The 18,627-nt window shown below is 47.2% G+C and overlaps 1 protein-coding gene across 2 annotated transcripts in view; it reads left to right on the top strand.

The window, feature by feature from the left end:
• Window positions 1-313: 313 nt before the first annotated feature.
• PCDH19 (protocadherin 19) overlaps window positions 314-18,627 on the top strand; it is a 140,191-nt gene continuing 121,877 nt past the window's right edge. For both annotated transcript variants that reach the window (XM_083484628.1, XM_083484627.1), the window contains exons 1-2: window positions 314-3,490; window positions 7,689-8,016. In XM_083484628.1, the coding sequence (XP_083340754.1) occupies window positions 1,344-3,490; window positions 7,689-8,016 (2,475 nt within the window). In that variant the 5' untranslated portion in view covers window positions 314-1,343. The remainder of the gene's footprint in view (window positions 3,491-7,688; window positions 8,017-18,627) is intronic.

Below are 18,627 nucleotides of genomic sequence, written 5' to 3'. Positions count from 1 at the left end.
CGATGAGGTTTGCAACCAAACTTTCCTCGCCTGCGCTTTGTTCCCGTTGGCGACTAGCGGCCCGGAGGATGCCGAGTGCGAAATAATCATGGGGAGAGAGAAGAGGAGAAAGGAGAGTCTCACCGGCGAAGGATTGCAACAGCGGCGCCTTTGATTCTTTCTCCCTCCCCCCCCGCCCTGCTTCGTGCCTCCCGCCCAGCGCAGAGCCGTCAGCGGTGGTTCCTTCTTCCTTTCTACCCCACCCCCGTTTAAACCACGGAATACCATCCACCAGCAGTTCCTCGTTTTGCACACCGAGGTGAGGAGGTGGGTACTGTGATCCAGGGTGCCCTCCCCCCCCTTGCCTGTGTTTCCTCTCTCTCCCCCCCTTTAGTTTAGCCTGTAATTTGGGGATGACATTGCCTCCGCTTTCTCATCTAGTGCACGGAGGTGCTTCGGCGGCAGTTCTCTAAGAAGACGCTCTCTCTGCCTTCTGATTTTGCCGAGCTGACTCCTTTCCCCACCCGCGCCTCCCAGGCCACCCCATCCGCCCGATCTTCCTTTCCCACCCAGGGCCAGTTTCGCTCGTGTGACATGACCGGACACGGATTTTTGCCTCTGCTAGTGGCCCTTTCCTTACGGCCCCTCCTCCGCATGCCCTAGCCTTACTTTCCGCCTAGCCTCCCTCTCTACACCCCGATTTCAGCCGCTCTTTATTACTGTCATTTTTCTAAAATAATAATCTCCGGATATCTGAACACCTTCGCCAAGCGGAGGCTCCCCCAGAGGGTCCGCGTTTTGCATAAAGGTCTGTACAATTTTTGGGGGGGAAGGGAGTGGAAGTGAAGGAAAGGGGGGCAAGAAGAGAAAGAGATTTGCGCATGCCAGGTGCAAGTAAATTGAGGCGCCTCTCCAATATACAGACTGCACTTAGGATGTGTGTGTGTCTGTGATTCCCCCCCCCCAAAAAAAAATTGAATATAGCTGTGCTGTAACTTAGAACTCTCCTTGACCTGGCTGAGTGGAAGATAAGGATTCAGTGTTTCTCTCCCCTCTTTAGGTGGTGTTGCTTATTCTAGGGACTGAGGCTGAAAGATTTGTGGCAGGGAAGCAAAAAGCAATTAGCTCTTAAAGTAACCACATCCGAAGTCTCCCCTTCCTTCTCCTGATTAACCCCCAGCCACCCACCCTGTCCAGCTCCCCTGCCTCTCCTTCTGATTCACTCCTTTCTTTCTATCTATCGCTGAAACAAACCCCAAACTAGTAAGCCCAAATCCCTCCCTCTCTCCTCCAGCCGCAAAATCAACAGGCAACAAGAGGGAAGGGGAGGAGGCGGCGGCAGTGGGTGCACTGAGCCGTGAGCTATGGATATTCTGTGCCCACTGCTCCGTTTGCTGCTCCTTCTCTTGTGGACTCGGGCTGGAGCCCTGATCAACCTGAAGTACTCAGTGGAGGAGGAGCAGAGAGCCGGCACCGTCATCGCCAACATCGCCAAAGATGCCCGAGACGCAGGCTTTGTGCTGGATCCCCGGCAGCCCACCGCTTTCCGCGTGGTCTCCAACTCTGCACCACACCTGGTGGACATCAACCCAGGCTCAGGGTTACTGGTCACCAAACAGAAGATTGACCGGGACCTACTTTGCAGGCAGAGTCTAAAGTGCGTGATCTCATTGGAGGTCATGTCCAGCTCCATGGAGATCTGTGTGATCAAGCTGGAGATCAAAGACCTAAACGACAACGCGCCCAGCTTCCCCACAGACCAAATCGCACTGGAGATCTCTGAGGCTGCCAGCCCGGGGACCAGGGTACCATTGGAGAGTGCCTACGATCCGGACTCGGGCAGCTTTGGGGTGCAGAGCTATGAGATCACGCCCAATGACCTCTTCGGCTTGGAGACCAAGGTGCGTGGAGATGGTTCCCGCTTTGCTGAGCTGGTGGTCGAGAAGAGCCTGGATCGTGAGACTCAGTCTCATTACAGTTACATGATCACAGCTTTGGATGGGGGTGACCCACCCAACTTTGGCACTGTGGAGTTGAACATCAGGGTCCTTGACTCAAATGACAACAACCCTCTCTTTGAGGAGCCCGCCTACACAGTGAGCGTGCCAGAGAACGCTCCCCCTGGCACGCCTGTCATCCGCCTCAATGCCACAGACCCTGATGAGGGCACCAATGGGCAAGTGTTGTATTCCATTCACAGCTTTGTGTCTGAGAAGGCCAGGGACCTCTTTCAAATCAACCCCCAGACGGGCCTGATCACGGTCAGTGGTGCAATTGACTATGAGGAAGGCCATGCCTACGAACTGGATGTGCAGGCCAAAGATCTTGGCCCCAGTTCCATCCCTGCGCATTGCAAGGTGACTGTCACTGTGCAGGATGCTAACGACAACCCCCCTCTCATTAACTTGCTCTCTGTCAACAGCGAGTTGGTTGAGGTCAGTGAGAATGCGCCTCCAGGCTACGTTATTGCCTTGGTGAGAGTATCTGACCGGGACTCTGGTGCCAATGGCCGGGTGCAGTGTAAACTGTTGGGCAGTGTGCCCTTCCGCCTGCAAGAGTACGAGAGCTTCTCCACTATCCTGGTGGATGGGCGTTTGGACAGGGAGCAGAGGGACCAGTACAACCTCACCATCCAGGCTAAGGACAATGGGATCCCAACTTTGCAGGCCACCAAATCCTTCACTGTCAAGATCACAGATGAGAATGACAACCACCCTCATTTCTCCAAACCTTACTACCAGGTCATTGTGCAGGAGAACAACACCCCTGGGGCCTACCTCCTTTCAGTTTCTGCAAGGGATCCTGATCTAGGCCTTAACGGCAGCGTCTCCTATCAGATTGTGCCATCCCAAGTCAGGGACATGCCTGTCTTCACCTATGTCTCCATCAACCCAAACTCAGGAGACATATATGCCTTGAGATCCTTCAACCACGAGCAAACCAAGTCTTTTGAGTTCAAGGTCTTGGCCAAAGACGGAGGCAACCCCTCCTTGCAAAGCAATGCCACTATCCGAGTTATTGTCCTGGATGTCAATGACAACACCCCTGTGATAACCGCTCCTACTCTAGTCAATGGGACTGCAGAAGTTTACATCCCCAGGAATGCTGGGGTTGGCTACTTGGTGACGGTGGTCAAAGCAGATGATTATGATGAAGGGGAGAATGGCAGACTTTCCTATGAGATGGCAGAAGGAGATAGAGGATTTTTCGAGATAGACCAGGTCAATGGTGAAATAAGAACCACCAGAGCATTTGGGGAAAATTCAAAGACTGCCTATGAGCTGATTGTGGTCGCCCACGACCATGGGAAAACATCTCTTTCAGCTTCTGCCTTGATTTTGATATATCTTTCTCCATCCTTGGATGCCCAGGAATCCATAGGATCTGTTAACCTGTCCCTGATTTTTATTATCGCCCTGGGTTCCATTGCTGCCATTCTGTTTGTCACCATGATCTTTGTAGCAGTAAAGTGCAAACGGGATAACAAAGAAATCAGGACCTACAATTGCAGGTAAAGTCTGTCTGTTTCTTGGTACCAGGAAAAAAAAAAAGAATTTAGTGCCTGGCCTTTATAGCGTGCCATTTAAAACAAAATAAAATTGACTGCAAACAAAAGGAAGGCATCAAGTCGCTCCACATAAAATACCCACGGCCAATTCCTGGCCGACTTTTTTTAAAAAAATGTGTTCACACACCCACCCAAATCCCAGTTAGTGAAGTGGATCTAATACGATGGCTTGGCACAAATTATCCTTAATCTAAAACAGGCCAGCAGGGATCAGTCTTAAATCTGTACCTCGCCTATCTTTGGAAAGTGTGTGTGTGTGTAGAAGTCCCACACACATTCCCTCCCGCAAGTACATAAAATGTTAGTACAAGAAAAAGAACAAGGGAAGGGTTGCAGCTACCTTTTGGCATGTAGGTGTGGATATATGCTTCTATGGAGCTCTGTTCAGGCTTGGATGTGACAAATTGCTGGGGTGTTTTGTTAGGGGGTGGTTTTTTTTGAGAATCACTGGAGTGATTCTCCATGGGGGAAGTTTGGGAGTAGGTGCTGTAGTGATGAATAAACCCATACTCACACGGCAGTTGCCACGGGTGGACATTGCTTTCTAAGGGCCTCTTCAACCCTGTCAATAGCCTGTCCCCACCAGATGAGGTCACTGTGGGTGCTTTTTAGAGCGGCACTTGTTTTCTCTGGGAGGTAAGGAACAGGGAGCTGGCAGAACAGGAGATGAAAGAAAGGAAGGTTCAGCTAGAAATGTACCACGGAAGCCTTTTTAAAAATTGTCTTTTTGAGAAAGAGAGAGAGAGAGAGGGAAGGCGAGTGCTTCCTTACACTAGGAAATAGCGCTGCAGGTTTTGCAAAGAGAAAACAACAGCTAAGCCATCTGTTCTACTCATCACCCCGGCAAAAAAACCCCCACAACTTTAAGCCCAATTGATTGCTAAGTCAAAAGGTTGTCCATAGCTCTTTCCTGACACTTAAAATAATGCTGTCTTATTTTTGTTACACTTTTGTTCGGTGATCTTTTTAAGTCCGAGATGCGGGGCTCTGCATGAACCCCCCCCCCTCCCGGCTGTATTTGAAAGCTTAAGATGTGGATTGAAGTCCCCTGAATATGTAACAGCCAGGCGATTATTGTCTGTCTCTTGCTATTCTCTGTGTTGCACAAGTTAGTAGACAAACGCTAACCGCACATGAATATCAATTGGGCGCCATAAAGGAGCAGCTGCGGCGGCTCATAAATGGTTTAATCCTGTTACGAGCGAAATAGCCGTGACTTCTCCCTTCCTTCAGTCCTAAGTCATTTCTGATGGAAGGGATGGAAATTAATTTTGCCCTCTCTATTGAAACATACAAATGCCTCAGGCAATTTGGAGAATCTGGGAGAATGTGCAGCCTTTTAAAGTTTTATTTATACCGATATAATGACTGAGAGCTTGGAGTTTCTCTTTCATTCCTTTTTACAATGGGCACCAGGGTTTTGTGTCTGCGCACACACAGATGCATACATACCTGTGTGTGTACATGTGTGTTAGTGTGTGCACATAGGGAAAATCAGCTGCAAAAATAAAACCATTAGATGTACTCTTCTAGGGAGCTACTTGGCTTTTAAATGAGAGCTAATATGCTGAATTTCTTTTCCATCTCGGTCCATTAAGCAAGGGCAGGCACTGAACATAAGCAGGAAAAAAAGAATTTACAGTTGTGTCAACGCCACTAACAGATTTGCACTTCTGTATAACCAGTTGGTTTAGTGTGATGGCTCAGGGATTAATGAAGTGTGTGTTAATTAAATCATTGGTCAATAGGAGGAAACTGCACCATCACCACCCTCCAATAAGACAGCAGAACAAATGCGTGTAGGCAAAATTTTAGATTCTGCATTTTCAAACTTGAAAGATTTAGGCAAACACAGTTAAGGCATTTTTATGTGTCTGGATCTCTTCCCCCACACCTGGGGTTTTCGAAAATGTATAGAGATGTACACTGGGAGGAACATTTATTGACCGGAGTGAGGAACAAACCAGCTCTTTATACAGCCACACCAGAAGAGCTTTGAAAGTGAATGGAGAGAAGCATTCTTGGTGCAACGTATATTTTCTGTGGAAAAGAGCGGAGGGAGGGGTGGAAGGAGATGACGAGTGTCAGGAGCTGGGCAGGGTTCTTTAGTCCCACTGGCTCCGTTCTGATGGCTGCACATCAGCCTGCTGTGTCTGATTTTCAGACCTCCAGTGTGTTCAATTTGGATTCCTATCTCTCTCTTCCACTCCTTTTTTTTTTAAAAATCAACATCTTCTGACATTCATCTCCTATTACCCTTTCCTTTTCCAGTCCACTGTTCTCTCAGTAATCCATTAACCTTGCCTCTGGGGGAGGATTCTTTAGTTCAGTGGTAGAATGGAAGCTTTTGCAACATGTAAAAGGCCTGAGGTTTAATCCTTGGTATCCCCAGTCAAGCGATTTCAGGTAGCAGGTGATGGGGAAAAGACTTCTCTTTGCATGACATATTAAAAAGCTGCTGCCAAGCAGAATAGCTCATCCTGAGATAGCTGGCCCACTGGTCTGACTCGGTATGCAGAACTATATGTCCCTTTCTTTTGATATCTTTCCACTACTATCAGGAAATTTACATGATAATACCTTGGGAACAGGCAAACTTTCCTTCCTTCCTTCTTTCCTCCCTTCCATCCTGGGTTGCATTGCTCTTTAAAGTGTCCTATATTTCAGTGAAGCTATATAAACACAAATGTGCCAGGGGAGTTTAATAAAAAGTGCTCTTTCACTCGATGCATGTGATGAGAGGTAAAGATACTTTTTCTGGCTTAGTGTCGTTCGCCACCCTGGTCAAACTCCCCTGCTATCAATTAAGTAAGAATATAAGCAACATCCTTATGTAAGGTGGAAAGATCCTCTCAGGTTACTTCCTCTTGTGGTTTCATCATTACAGTTCCTGGATTTTCAAGCCAGGCAATTTTGAAAGTTAAGTGGACCCCACTTTTGGAAACAAGTATTTTCAGGCCTTGCTTAAAGTTGAACTGATTTCTTTCGGAAGACTGCAGTGCCTGGCATCTTCTCTGCATATCTACATCTGTGTGGCACTGATAACGATACACAGTCCCCAACGGTAATACCAAGCTACGGTTACTTCAATCTAGACTTACTGAGATAACGCTGAATGCGGTCATGTTTTTAATTATTTTTCTGGTCCTTGTTTACTGATAACTCCACTCCTCTGTCTCCCCCACTCTTTACCTTCTTTCCTTGTGTACAAGAGACAAAGCAGACCTACATTCTGTAAACCGATTGAAGGTCAAAAAGATAATTTTCTCCTTCTGAAGCGCAACACCTTTGTCTGCCAAAAAACAAACAAAACAAAAACAGTAGCCAACAGGAATGTTAAGTTTGAAGGGAGCAGGAAAGAGCTGGCATTGAGGGAAAGGTTCTGACTGGCCAGATGCGATGAGGAGAAACGAAACTGAAAAGAAAAGGCAGTCTACAGATGCAATAACATTTTCAAGACGGATGTTGCATCCTGGTCCACAAGTTCACAAAAACGACTTGCCCACAGAAATGCTTACTGGCCCACCAAACTGCTTTAAAAGGTCACCCGACTTTGTGGCCACTGTTTTACTCACCGCAGGTGACCAGACAAGTGGCTGTTCACAAGTTTGCATTTGATAGTTTTACAACACACCTACAGGGGAGGTCGGGCAAAATGTTTGTGTCAGGTTTATTGCTTTTGGGAACTGCAAATAGAACTGCTCCTTTCTCTGCTGGTTTTTTTCTCTCTCCCTGCTTTTCACGTTTTATATTAATCCGTTTAAATAACTTTTCAGATCCTTATTACCAATGGAAATGCATTCACTTTTCACTTCATGGATTTTTACATAAATTATTTTCTTCCCTTTTCTGCAGGCTGAACTATATCTCTGGTAACTAGATATCAACAATTCTAAGCAGCAGACAAAGCCAAGGGAACTTTTTGTGTGTGTGTCCTTATTCCTCACTTGTTGTCTTTATGTGTCTGACCAACAAACTTTATGCCTGTGAAAAAATAAAGACCCTCCGTTATCACAAGAGCCAAGTCGATGACCCTGCAGGTGGATGGGCAACCAGTCCTTTGGGATTCTCTGTTGACTAGTATACAGTCTTTTTTTGAGGATGAAGTAAGATACTCACTTTGCTTTCTTGTGTCCTGCAGAATTGCAGAGTACTCCTATGGGCACCAAAAGAAATCGAACAAGAAGAAAAAAATCAGCAAGAATGACATCCGCCTGGTGCCACGGGATGTAGAGGAGACCGATAAAATGAACGTTGTGAGTTGCTCCTCCCTCACGTCATCTCTCAACTACTTTGACTACCACCAGCAGACCTTGCCTCTGGGTTGCCGCCGATCTGAAAGCACTTTCCTCAACGTAGAAAACCAAAACAACAGGAACACGGGGTCCAACCATATCTACCACCACACCTTCACCGGCCAGAGCCCTCAGCAGCCAGATCTCATCATCAATGGGATGCCACTTCCGGAGGTGAGTGTGGAGGAGGCGGGACTTGAGAAATGTTGAGCTTTCCCTCATAAGGGATGGGGGGCATTGCCTTCATGGTCTGCTTGTGAATGCCCAGCATCATGTGTCTTGACTTTGGTTGGAAGTTGAATGCTGGGTTAGCTGGACCTAGGTTTAGATGGCTTTAAGAAATGTTTTGACATATTCATGGAGGACGAGGAAGTCTGCCAATGGTGGCTAGTGGTCCTGATGGCAATACAGGACTTCCACATTCATGGTCCTCATAGATCACTTGAGTAATAGCTCTTGGGGATGGATAACAAGGGAGTCCTGTTGGCTCCATGCCATTATTGTGGGCTTCCCAGGACACCTGAAGACTCAGAGGTCCTTGATCTGACGCAGAAAGTAGTCCTTAGGTTCTCACTCTATGACATACTTTAGGACTACAGTGGTACCTTGGTTTACAACCATAATCTGTTCTGGAGGTCCGTTTGTGAACCAAAACAGGTTGTAACACAAGGCATGCTTTCACCAATGGGGCCTCCAAATTTTTTTTGTTCGTAATAAAAAAAACATGAGTTGTAATAAAAAAAAAAGGTTGCAAACTGGGACACGCACTTCTGGGTTTGCTGTGTTTGTAATCCAAAACATATTCAAACCAAAACGTATGCAAACCAAGGTATCACTGTACTTGTCTAAGTGGAGCTGTTGGCATTGGTTCCTTCCATTAAACCAGGGTTGGAGAACCAATGGCCGCCCGGATATTGTTGGACACCAGCTCCCATCCGTCCCAGGAATAATCTGGACTGATGGGAGTTGTAGTCCAGCAGCAGCCACGGTTCCACGGGCTTCCCACCCCTACATTATGTTGACCCAACAATGTGCATGTGTGCATGTAAAAATAATGTCTAAAGAATTAATTTAGGCTTTATAGTTTGGGGTTTTTTATGTGACCCATCATCATTGTCTTACTGTGGCTGATCTGGATCTTTTCAGGTGTCACCCTGCAATTTAAACAAGAGCATTTAGCACAGGTTGTGAATGCAGATTGAGCTTTCTTAATTTAAGTAGCGATAGAATGTTGATATTGCATATTGATATTGTATAGTTGGTGGCCAGATGTCACCACGTAAGATGCAGATAGGCATGGATTTTCTTCGGGCTTCTCTTCCTTTCTTCCGTCTTCATGAAACATGGCTGTCCCTGCTAGTGACATCATCGTCCTGTCCTCATCCTCTGACTCTGTTTATGAACAGGATGTTAATTCTGACTATGTTAGTTACAAATGCATGGTAAAGGAGAAGTGTCTCAACATAAGAAGCATGGGTTTAAAAATAAGTCCATTGCTCCACTGCCTTTTATTTTAATTTTTATAAATGGAAAGACAAACTTGGGCTGGGGGGGGGGAGAACCCCAAGGTTTGCAGAAGTAAAAAAACATACAAAACCAAAAAACTTAGGGAAAATATCTAAGTGGGGGACACCCTCCCTTCAAACAGCCCAATGGTGGGCGATTGCTTCTGTTTGGACATGTTAAGCTATCTCTGTTTTCTTTCACGAATTCAGGCTTCTGAACTGTAAGTTTATTGAGATTTGATCAGAAATTCATCCTGTTAACTGATTAAGGTTGCAATCCTGAGCATACTGGCTTGGGAAAAACCTTGATGAACTAAATGGGATTTAGCTCTGAGCTAAAAGGCACTGTCTGGGCTGTGCAAGAAACATGGTTACTCAAGTAAACATCCTTTGATTGATTTGAGCCGGATGGTGCAAGTAACTCGCATCTTACGCTTATTTAACTTATGCAATTGCAGTTTTGCGCAAGGTCCACCACTGATGGGAAACTGCCAGAGTTTTCAGAAGGCAGTGGGAGCGACTCCTTCCCAAAGCTGAGCAAGCACTCAGCGGGTTTTGAGAAGGCAGCACAGGCTTTGGGAAGGTGGTGAGAGGACTCTGGGGTGCTAGGTACTCGAGCCCTCAAGCTGTCTTCCCAAGGCAACACAAGCATGGCCTTTGTAAAGTTGGCACTGGGTTTTGAGAAGGGAGCAGAAGGGTGCATGGGCACTGCCAGAGTAAGGCATGCCATTTTAGGGGGCAAAACTCAACTTTTGCAAAAAAATTTAGTGAAGGGTCTTAAAAATAAGTTTTTGGGGTGTGATGAATTCAAATCAGCCATTGTTTTTGTGATTGGAAAGCATTAGCCTTGATCAGTCTACATTTAATGGAGGAGCACACAAACTGCTTTCAGAAAACCAAAGGATTTTAATTTTACCTTCTGAAAATGTCAGATAATGTGAAATAATAATAATAGGTGGGAATAATATTAATATGTATCGTAACCACAAATACTTGGCAATAATTTTTAATGATTTCTGTGCAATCTTACAAATGTGTTACTTACCAGACAGAACTAATTTGTATTAATTTAACCAAAATGTCTTGAATTCCCAAGTCATTTTCAGCATCTCTCATATTTGGAATTTGAAAGCTAAAAACTCAACACGCCCTACTGCCAGAGCCCTCACGGCCTTGCCAAATGCAGGCAAGCAGATTTTGGGAAGGTTAAACCAGACTTTGGGGAGGGCTCTGGGACATTACACCTTCTTCCCCAGCAAGCACCTTGAGCTCTCACTCTACCCAGGCTTTGGAAAGGCAGCGGGAGGTCTCATGGCAGAGGCAGTTTTGGGATGACACACTTTGGGTTTGCCTGCACTTATGCCACACTGCAGGAGGTGCCTCAACAATGCAGTAGAACAGAGCATGAGAAGCATTGCACAGGGCGCTGCTGAAATTTGAGAGCTTGAAGTCCACGACTGCTGTTGGACACTGCAGGAACCCTGGTGCCACCCTGGTGCCACCCTCCCAAAGCCACGCTAGTGCTCAGTAGGGTTTGGGAAGGCGGATCTGGGCTTTGTGAAGGATGCGACTGTGCTCCCCGGGCTTTGATTTTGGGAGGGCTCAGGGACACGGCCAGAGCCCTCGCCCCACCATTTCAAAGCCAGGCAAATATTTAGCGGGCTTTGGAGGGTGGCAGAAAGGCATTTGGTGCTGCCAGAGTTCTCACGCTCATGGGGCTTTGCATTCTCCGGGCTTGGGGAAGCATTGCATTCCAAAAGCCAGGCAAGCACTCTGCAGAGTTTGGGGAGGCGGTACCAAATTGGGTGGTCCAGAGACTCTTGGACAATGCCAGAACCCTTTTGCCATAGCCAAGCACTTACTGGACTATGGGAAGTCAACCACTCCTGGTCTTGCCAGAGCTCCTGCACTTGCCAGCTGCAAGCACTCACTGGGTTTTGGGAGGTCAGCAGGAGGGCTCTGGCATGAGCTCCCATGCTGCCATTTCAAAGCCAGGCAACTAGAGCTTTTGGACCTCCTTTCCAAAATGGGGCAAGCACTTAGCGGGCATTGGGAAAGCTGGCAGAAAGGCTCTTGGATGCGGGCAAAGTTCTCACACTCGTGAGGCTTTGCACTCATTGGACTTTGGGAAGTGCTGCCTTCCCAAAGCCAAGCAAGTGCTCCACAGGGTTTGGGAAGATGGTGGGAGGGTTTTGGGACTGTGCTAGAGCTCTTAGACCAGAACACTTGTGCTGCCTTCCAAAAGCCAGGCAAGCTCTCAGCAGTTTTTGGTAAGGTGGAACTGGGCTTTAAGAAGGCAGCAGGCTCTGGGAAGCTGGCCAGCCCTTGTACCACCATTTCAAAGCTAGGCATGTGCTCAGCAGGCTTTGGGAAGGTGGCAAGAGGGCTATGGGATGCCCTCACACCTCCTTTCCAAAGTTGAGTAAGCAGCCTTCTTGTATGTGGCCCAGTTCCAGTGGTTCCTGATTCTACACATTTTTGTTTATATGTGTGGACCCCCAGAACCAAACTCTCAGGCAAAATGTGAATCACCTGTATAGTGGTTGGACTGTATTACTCAGGAGTCCTGGGTTTGAGTCCTTTCTCAGCCTTGGATGACCCCAGGCCAATCATGCTCTTTCAGGCTGGCCTATCTCACACAGGAGCATAGCAAGCTGCCTTCTACTGAGGACATTGCTTCATCTAGTTTGGTATTGTCCACACTGACTGGCAGCCGTAGCTTTCCAGGGTTTCTTGCAGGTGTCTCTCCCAGTCTTACCTGGAGACTGAATTGGGGACCTTCTGCCTTCAAAGCAGATGCTCTGCCACGGAGCCATGGTGCTACCCACATAGCATGTCTGGGGAAACCCAGCCAGATGGGCGGGGTATAAATTATTATTATTATTAAAGGATGTGACTACATGTGCAGTGTCTCAAACACCTGGGGAAGAGTTGGGATGCGAATTTCAACACTTAAAGCTGCTATAAATAAGGTATTATAAAATCCAAATGAAATTCAAGAGCCTCGTGGTTTGATTACAGGGTTACTTAGGTGAGCATCAGCACTACTTGACGGAACGGGCAGAGCTTTTTCAAATCACAAAGTCGGAAGGGGCATGATGAAGGTCATCAGCCTAGTCCCTTGCTCGATGTAAACTTGAGGACAACTTCCAGTTGAAGCTGAATAACGGAAGATTCTGAAATGACAAAGGAAACTTATTCTCACATCGCGTAGTTAAGCAGTGGCATTTGCTCCCACAAGGAGCAGTGACAACCACCAACTTGGGTGGCTTTCAAAGAGGGCTAGATAAATTTGCGGAAGATAAAGCTACCAGTGGCTACTGGTCCTGATAGCTGTGTTCTGCCTCCAAGGGGCAGTAGTGCTTCTGAATGCCAGTTGTTGGAAACCACAGGAGAGGATAGTACTCTTGGGCTCACATCCTGCCCATGGGCTTCCCCAAGGGCTGGCCAAAGTGTTAACAGGATGCTGGACTAGATGAGCTTCTTATGTTCCTAGGGCCTGCAATGCAGGCTGCAGCTCAAATCACCCCTGGCAAATGGCTGCCTGGCCATTTGAATGCTCTTTCAGCATAGGAGAACCTATCACTTCCTGAGGCAGTTCTTTGCATTAGGAAGTTTCTTCTCCCGATGAACTGGGTGGGGTATAAATAATAATATTATTATTATGAAGCCTGTTTCTACAATCTCCAGCTCTTGGTTCTTGCTGTGCCCTGTTGAGCAGCAGAGGGAGCTTTCCCATTATATAATGGCTTGCTTCCAGATGGAAGGACCACTGCTCTAGCTGGTGGATCACACAGATTTGTATGTAGCAGGCTCCCGGTTCAATCTGTGGCACCTCCACTTAAAATGATCAGACAGGAGAGAATCGGAGAGATGCTCTTCTGCCTGAGGGTCCTGGACAGCTGCTGCCAGTCAGAGTAGAAAACTCTGGGCTGGGTGGAGAAATGGTCCTCTCTTGAATCAGGCAGCTCCCTATGTTCCACCATGATGATTACGTCATTGGCGGCTGGTGTCCATTGGTACTGGTGGGGAGGAAGGCAGGGAGCCCGAGCAGTCAATGACAAGCAGATCCAGCTAATGGTAGTTGTGACCCCCATCTTCTTCCCTGCTGGATCTTACACTGAGACTAAGGGGGGGGGGAGCTGACAGGTTGTGCTGCTACACCCTTGACTGGTTGTAGGTAAGGAGGCAGGCAAGTGAGGGCTAGCTGTTAGTAGACTGAGGGTGGTGGAATAATGGACCAGTCACCATTGGTGTATCAGGTGTCTCTAACACATCACATAAAAAAGGAAGAAAAGTATGAAAGCCGTTGCGGATTTCAGTGAAATGAAGCCAATTTCCCCGAGGGTGATTTTCCTACATCTGTCCTTTTTATATTTGAACGATGAAATGCTTTATTATTATTTTCCTTGCTTCCCCCCTTCTTGGGAGGGGAGAAAACACCCACATGCTGTGAAACAGTGAAACTTTTATCATGAGATAAGCCATTTTCTTCGCTGCTAGGAGAAGGAAATGCACATGGATTTGTGCTCACAACCCTTCTGTTGGGCATCCTTGACTAACGCTGGTTTGTTGCTCTTTGAATTATTATTTGGTATTAAGTAAAACAATCAAAGGTTTTGTCATGTTTCCTGCTTTAAACAGAATAACAAAGCTGAGAAGCTGTTGAAATATTTATGACCTGCTCCGCTCCGCTCTTTGTTTTTTGTCTTTTTTGGTAAATGCAGGTGACTATGGATTTACTTCTTTGTAAACAGGTACACTGATGATGACTTTAGTTTTTGGGGGGTGATGAGCCCAATCCAGAGATTTATCACAGGCAATGTCTGCCTGATTTCTAGTGGGAGGAAGTTCCATAGAGTTGGTCCCACTACACTGACGACACAAATCTTGGTCCTTGCATAATTCCTCTGTAAAGACAGATACAGTAGTTCTTTCACCCCTTCACTCTGGCACCAACAGCAGCAAAATCACTCCCCTTGATGCCCTTTAACTGCTGTCTCCTCCACATAGATACCTAAAGACAGGTCTCTGACAAAGCTTCTGTTGTTGTCCAAGGAGCCCCTTGCCTGTGTTTTGGCTCACATGAGGTTGAGTCAGGGGATGGAGCAAATGCTGTTGACCAAGGGCTGCCCATGTGGTGACTTCAAGATATTGTTGGGACCACAATTCCCACCAGTCAGGGATGATGGAAGCTGTAGTACTTTTGAAGGTCAACATGTCTGATTTTTCTGCTGTTGGCCTGTCAGCCCTTAAACAGTCATGGCTTCCCCCAAGGAATTCTGGGAGCTGGAGTTTGATAAGGCTGCTGAGAGTTGCCAGGAGACCCCTGTTCCCCTCACAGAGCTACAATTCCCAAAGTAGTTTAATAATAAATCCCCCTTCCTAGGGAACACTAGGCATGAGGGGCATAGAGGTCTCATAATCCTCAGCACCTTAACAAATCTCAGGAATCGTTGTGAGATGCCATGCCTGTTTAATGTAGTATCAAAGTGCTTTATGGTGTGAATGTGGCCATAAATCCTTTAATTCAGGCATGGGGCATATTAGGCAGGCTTTGCAGTTTCAAACATTTTTAGCTTTGTTTAGTAAATAAAATAGATGTGCTAAATTAGAGCACTCCCTAAGGCAACAGAAAATTTTTCCAATGCAAATCAACCTATGCAAACCTAACTTGCATAGGCCATTTCCCCCCCCAATTGTTCAGCCTCCTGGCACCAGGTATATCAGACCAGTGATTCAGGCTCTGGACATCTGATATATCAGAGGCAGATGGATTGCATGCAGGTGCAGGCCGAAGTCAGGCCAGGTGTCAGGCAGTCTGTCTCAGCACAGAAAGAAAGCCAAGCTCTCCCAGCAGCTGCAAGTTGCTAGGTTGCTGGTCTTGTAGTCCATTGGGATTAACAGATTAGCCCTTGGACATTACCTTACTTTCCTGCATTGCAGGGTGTTAGACTAGATGATTCTCAAGGTCTCTTCCAACTCTACAGTTCTAGGATTTTCCAGGTTAGGGCAGGGAGTGTCATGGGATGCTGTAGCACTCACTCTGCTAGGATGGCCTGGATTTGTTCACTCTGCTGACTGGTTGCCCCAGTGGCACTATGGGGGGTTGCCCTGGTGGTAACCATCATTATTTTTTGGGGAGTTTAAAGAAAAGATGAGAGGGAATGTGTGTATTTAGGAGAACCAGCTGCCAAAGAAGACAAAGTTCTTTTGTCTTAATATTTTGCATGGAACAGGAGCAGCAAATACAGTGCCCTCCATATGTTGTTGGACTGCGGCTGCCATCATTCCCAACCATTGGCCATTCTGGTTGGGACTGATGGGAGTCTGACACCTTCTCTACGCAGCTTTTTGCAAATGCAAGGGACACGCTTCTTTGCCCTTGCTATTGATGGCTGAGATGCATGTTTTGAAGACCCACCCTATGGCTGTGACTGATTTAGTTGTTTTTTAATACTGCATTTTGAATTGTTTGTTTCCTGCCTAGGACCTGCTGGTGAAGGGTGGGTACCATCACCACCACCATATAAAAAGTTGCCCTGATATGATTTGAAGAGCACTACTACAACACAGGGTGGCGCTGTGTGTTAAACCACAGAGCCTAGGACTTGCTGATCAGAAGGTCGGCGGTTCGAATCCCTGCGACGGGGTGAGCTCCCATTGTTTGGTCCCTGCTCCTGCCAACCTAGCAGTTCAAAAGCACGTCAAAGTGCAAGTAGATAAATAGGTACTGCTATGGCGGGAAGGTAATTGGTGTTTCCATGCGCTGCTCTGGCTCACCAGAAGTGGCTTAGTCATGCTGGCCACATGACCTGGAAGCTGTATGCCGGCTCCCTCAGCCAATAAAGCGAGATGAGCGCCGCAACCCCAGAGTCAGCCACGACTGGACCTAATGGTCAGGGGTCCCTTTACCTTTTACTACAACACAACACACATATCTTTCTCGGGGTCTGCACTGCAAGGGGGACATTTACAAACCATGCTTTGTGGTTAGATCTATTTCTAGAAGAGCCAAAGTAGCATGTTGCTTTCCAGCATCTGTCAGGGCAAATGGGGCACTGCCCCGCCAACCCCAGCCTGCCCTCAGCCACCCCACTCCCAGCTGCTTGCCTTCTTCCTCACATACAACCCTAGGGGTGGCATTGGCTGCCAGCTTCCCACAGTTGCCTTTGTAGAACTCAGGCAGAAAATGGGAACAAAGCTAGAATGAATTGGCTCTGCCTGTCATCAGCTCTGGCTCCACCTACTGTTGGCCTCCTGCCCTGCCTGTCCCAATGGGCACCATCCTCTGCGGCTGTTTTCTGTTCCCTGGGAGGCTTAGGAGAAACAGCGCTGATACCTTGAGAGGAATGCTGTTTTCCATCCCTCCGCTCCAACAGAGCTTTTATGCTTTCGCTAGTTGCATATGTGACCACAGGTTTGTTTGCATATGGATTGGAGATGGAGATTAAAGCATCCAGATAAACACCGGGATAAATCAACAAGGTTTTACCTTTTTTAAAAAACAAAACCCAACAGCTATGAATTTCCTGTAGATCTTTTCTTCCCTCCTTTGTCTCTCTTTCTGTGGCTAGGTGTGCACAGTCCCTCAGGTAAGATGGCAGTAGACCTCAACTGCAGGCTGTGACGGGCTCTTAGAAAGCTCCCACCTGTCCCACATAGGTGTTATGTTCCGGAATGATCAGGAAGGTTTGGAACCCAGGTTGGTGGGAAGGGATGTAACTAGGTGGTGGGGCATCTGGTTAACATGCAGAAGGTCCCGGGTTCAATCCCTGGCATCTCCAGGGAGGGGCTGGAAATGCCCCATCTGAAATCCTGGAGAGCTGCTGCAAGTCAGCGCTGAGCTTGATGGACTAGTGGTCAGACATGGTTCAAGGTAACTTTCTGTGTTCTTAGCAGGGAGGTTCTGTAACCATGGGGTCTAAGAAGCTTGGTGATAGAGCATCTGCTCTGCATGCAGAAAGTCTCAGATGCTATCCCTGGCATGTCCAGGTTGGGCTGAAAGGTCCCCTGTCTGGAATCCTAGACAGTCATAATCAGCCAGTGTGGACTGCAATGAGCTGGATGAACCAGCGGCCAGAGTCAGTGTGAGGCATTTTCTATGTCCATAAGCTGTTTGTGCACCTACTTCAGAGGGAGAGGGGAAAATGTGTCCCTTTCTGCTTGGTTCTTTCCTCACCTCTCCCCCTAAGAACTACCTTCTCCTCCCTGGCAATCATTCCGCAGTACCTGTTGCCATTACTTTCCCCACTATTTCCTCTGGCTTATGAATTTCCCCCCAGCTCTGCGTCTTTGTTTTGGGAACTGCGGCATATAAATAAGACCACAATAAGAGCCCTGATGGATCACGCCAGGAGCCCATTTACTCCAGTGTTCTGCTCTCGCAGTGGCCAACCAGATGCCTGAAGGAAGCCCATAAGCAGGACTTGAATGCAAGAGCATTACTCTCCCTTCTTGTTGTTTCAAGCAACGGGTGGTGGAGGTAGCTGGGCATGCAACTGTTAAAAACACAGGAGGTGGTGATGGTAGTAGTGGCATCGGCGTCAAGTGTAATACTCCTGGGCAGAAACGGTAGGGTAGAATGTCCTTTTTTTCAAAAAGCAATGTCCTCTATCCTTCATTACTTAATGCAATTTGTGATAATTGCTGTTTTTCTGCTTGGTGGGTCTGCAAAACAAAGAGGAACAGCAGTAGTTTAATCCCCACTGAGGTGGTCTCTCAGTTGAAGTTAATGTGGGAGTAGACTGGTATTAAAAGGCAGGTGTGAGCATGCTCATCTGAGCGTTAAAGTAAGCAGCGTTAAAGTAAGCACTGTTGCGTGGTTATAGAGCTAGCATAGCAGAGGGGCATAGGAACCAACTCCACTTACTTGGGAGTAAGCTTCAATATAATGTTCTCCCGAGTGAGCATGGTTAGGACTGCACTGTAAGAGAATTATCTGCAGTGCGTACTTTTTGCCTGCTTTCTACCGGCTTAAGTGTCATGGTTTTCCAGTGCTGGACCAGATCATAGTTTGATGAGCAGTTCTGAGAATTCTGTTAAGGATCCCTGGGCTCTTCAGAAAAGCCCCAGTTCCCAGTGCTCCCAGGACAGTGGGGAGGATGATCAAACCAGTTTAAGGCTGTTGTCCTGACCCTTCTTGCGTGACAGCAAGCCCCATTGAATTCAATAGGACTTACTTCTGGGTAGATATGGTTAGGCTCACCAACAGAGTAAGTTGAGGGGTTTTGGTTGAAATCTCACCTGAACTGGGTTGGAATCATTAGGGGGTTTTATG

Source organism: Podarcis liolepis (genome assembly GCF_965112155.1).
Source record: "Podarcis liolepis genome assembly, chromosome: Z".
NCBI classification, from domain to species: Eukaryota; Metazoa; Chordata; class Lepidosauria; order Squamata; family Lacertidae; genus Podarcis; species Podarcis liolepis.
The sequence above is the reverse complement of the archived record's forward strand: the minus strand, read 5'-3'. Positions and strand labels throughout refer to the sequence as shown.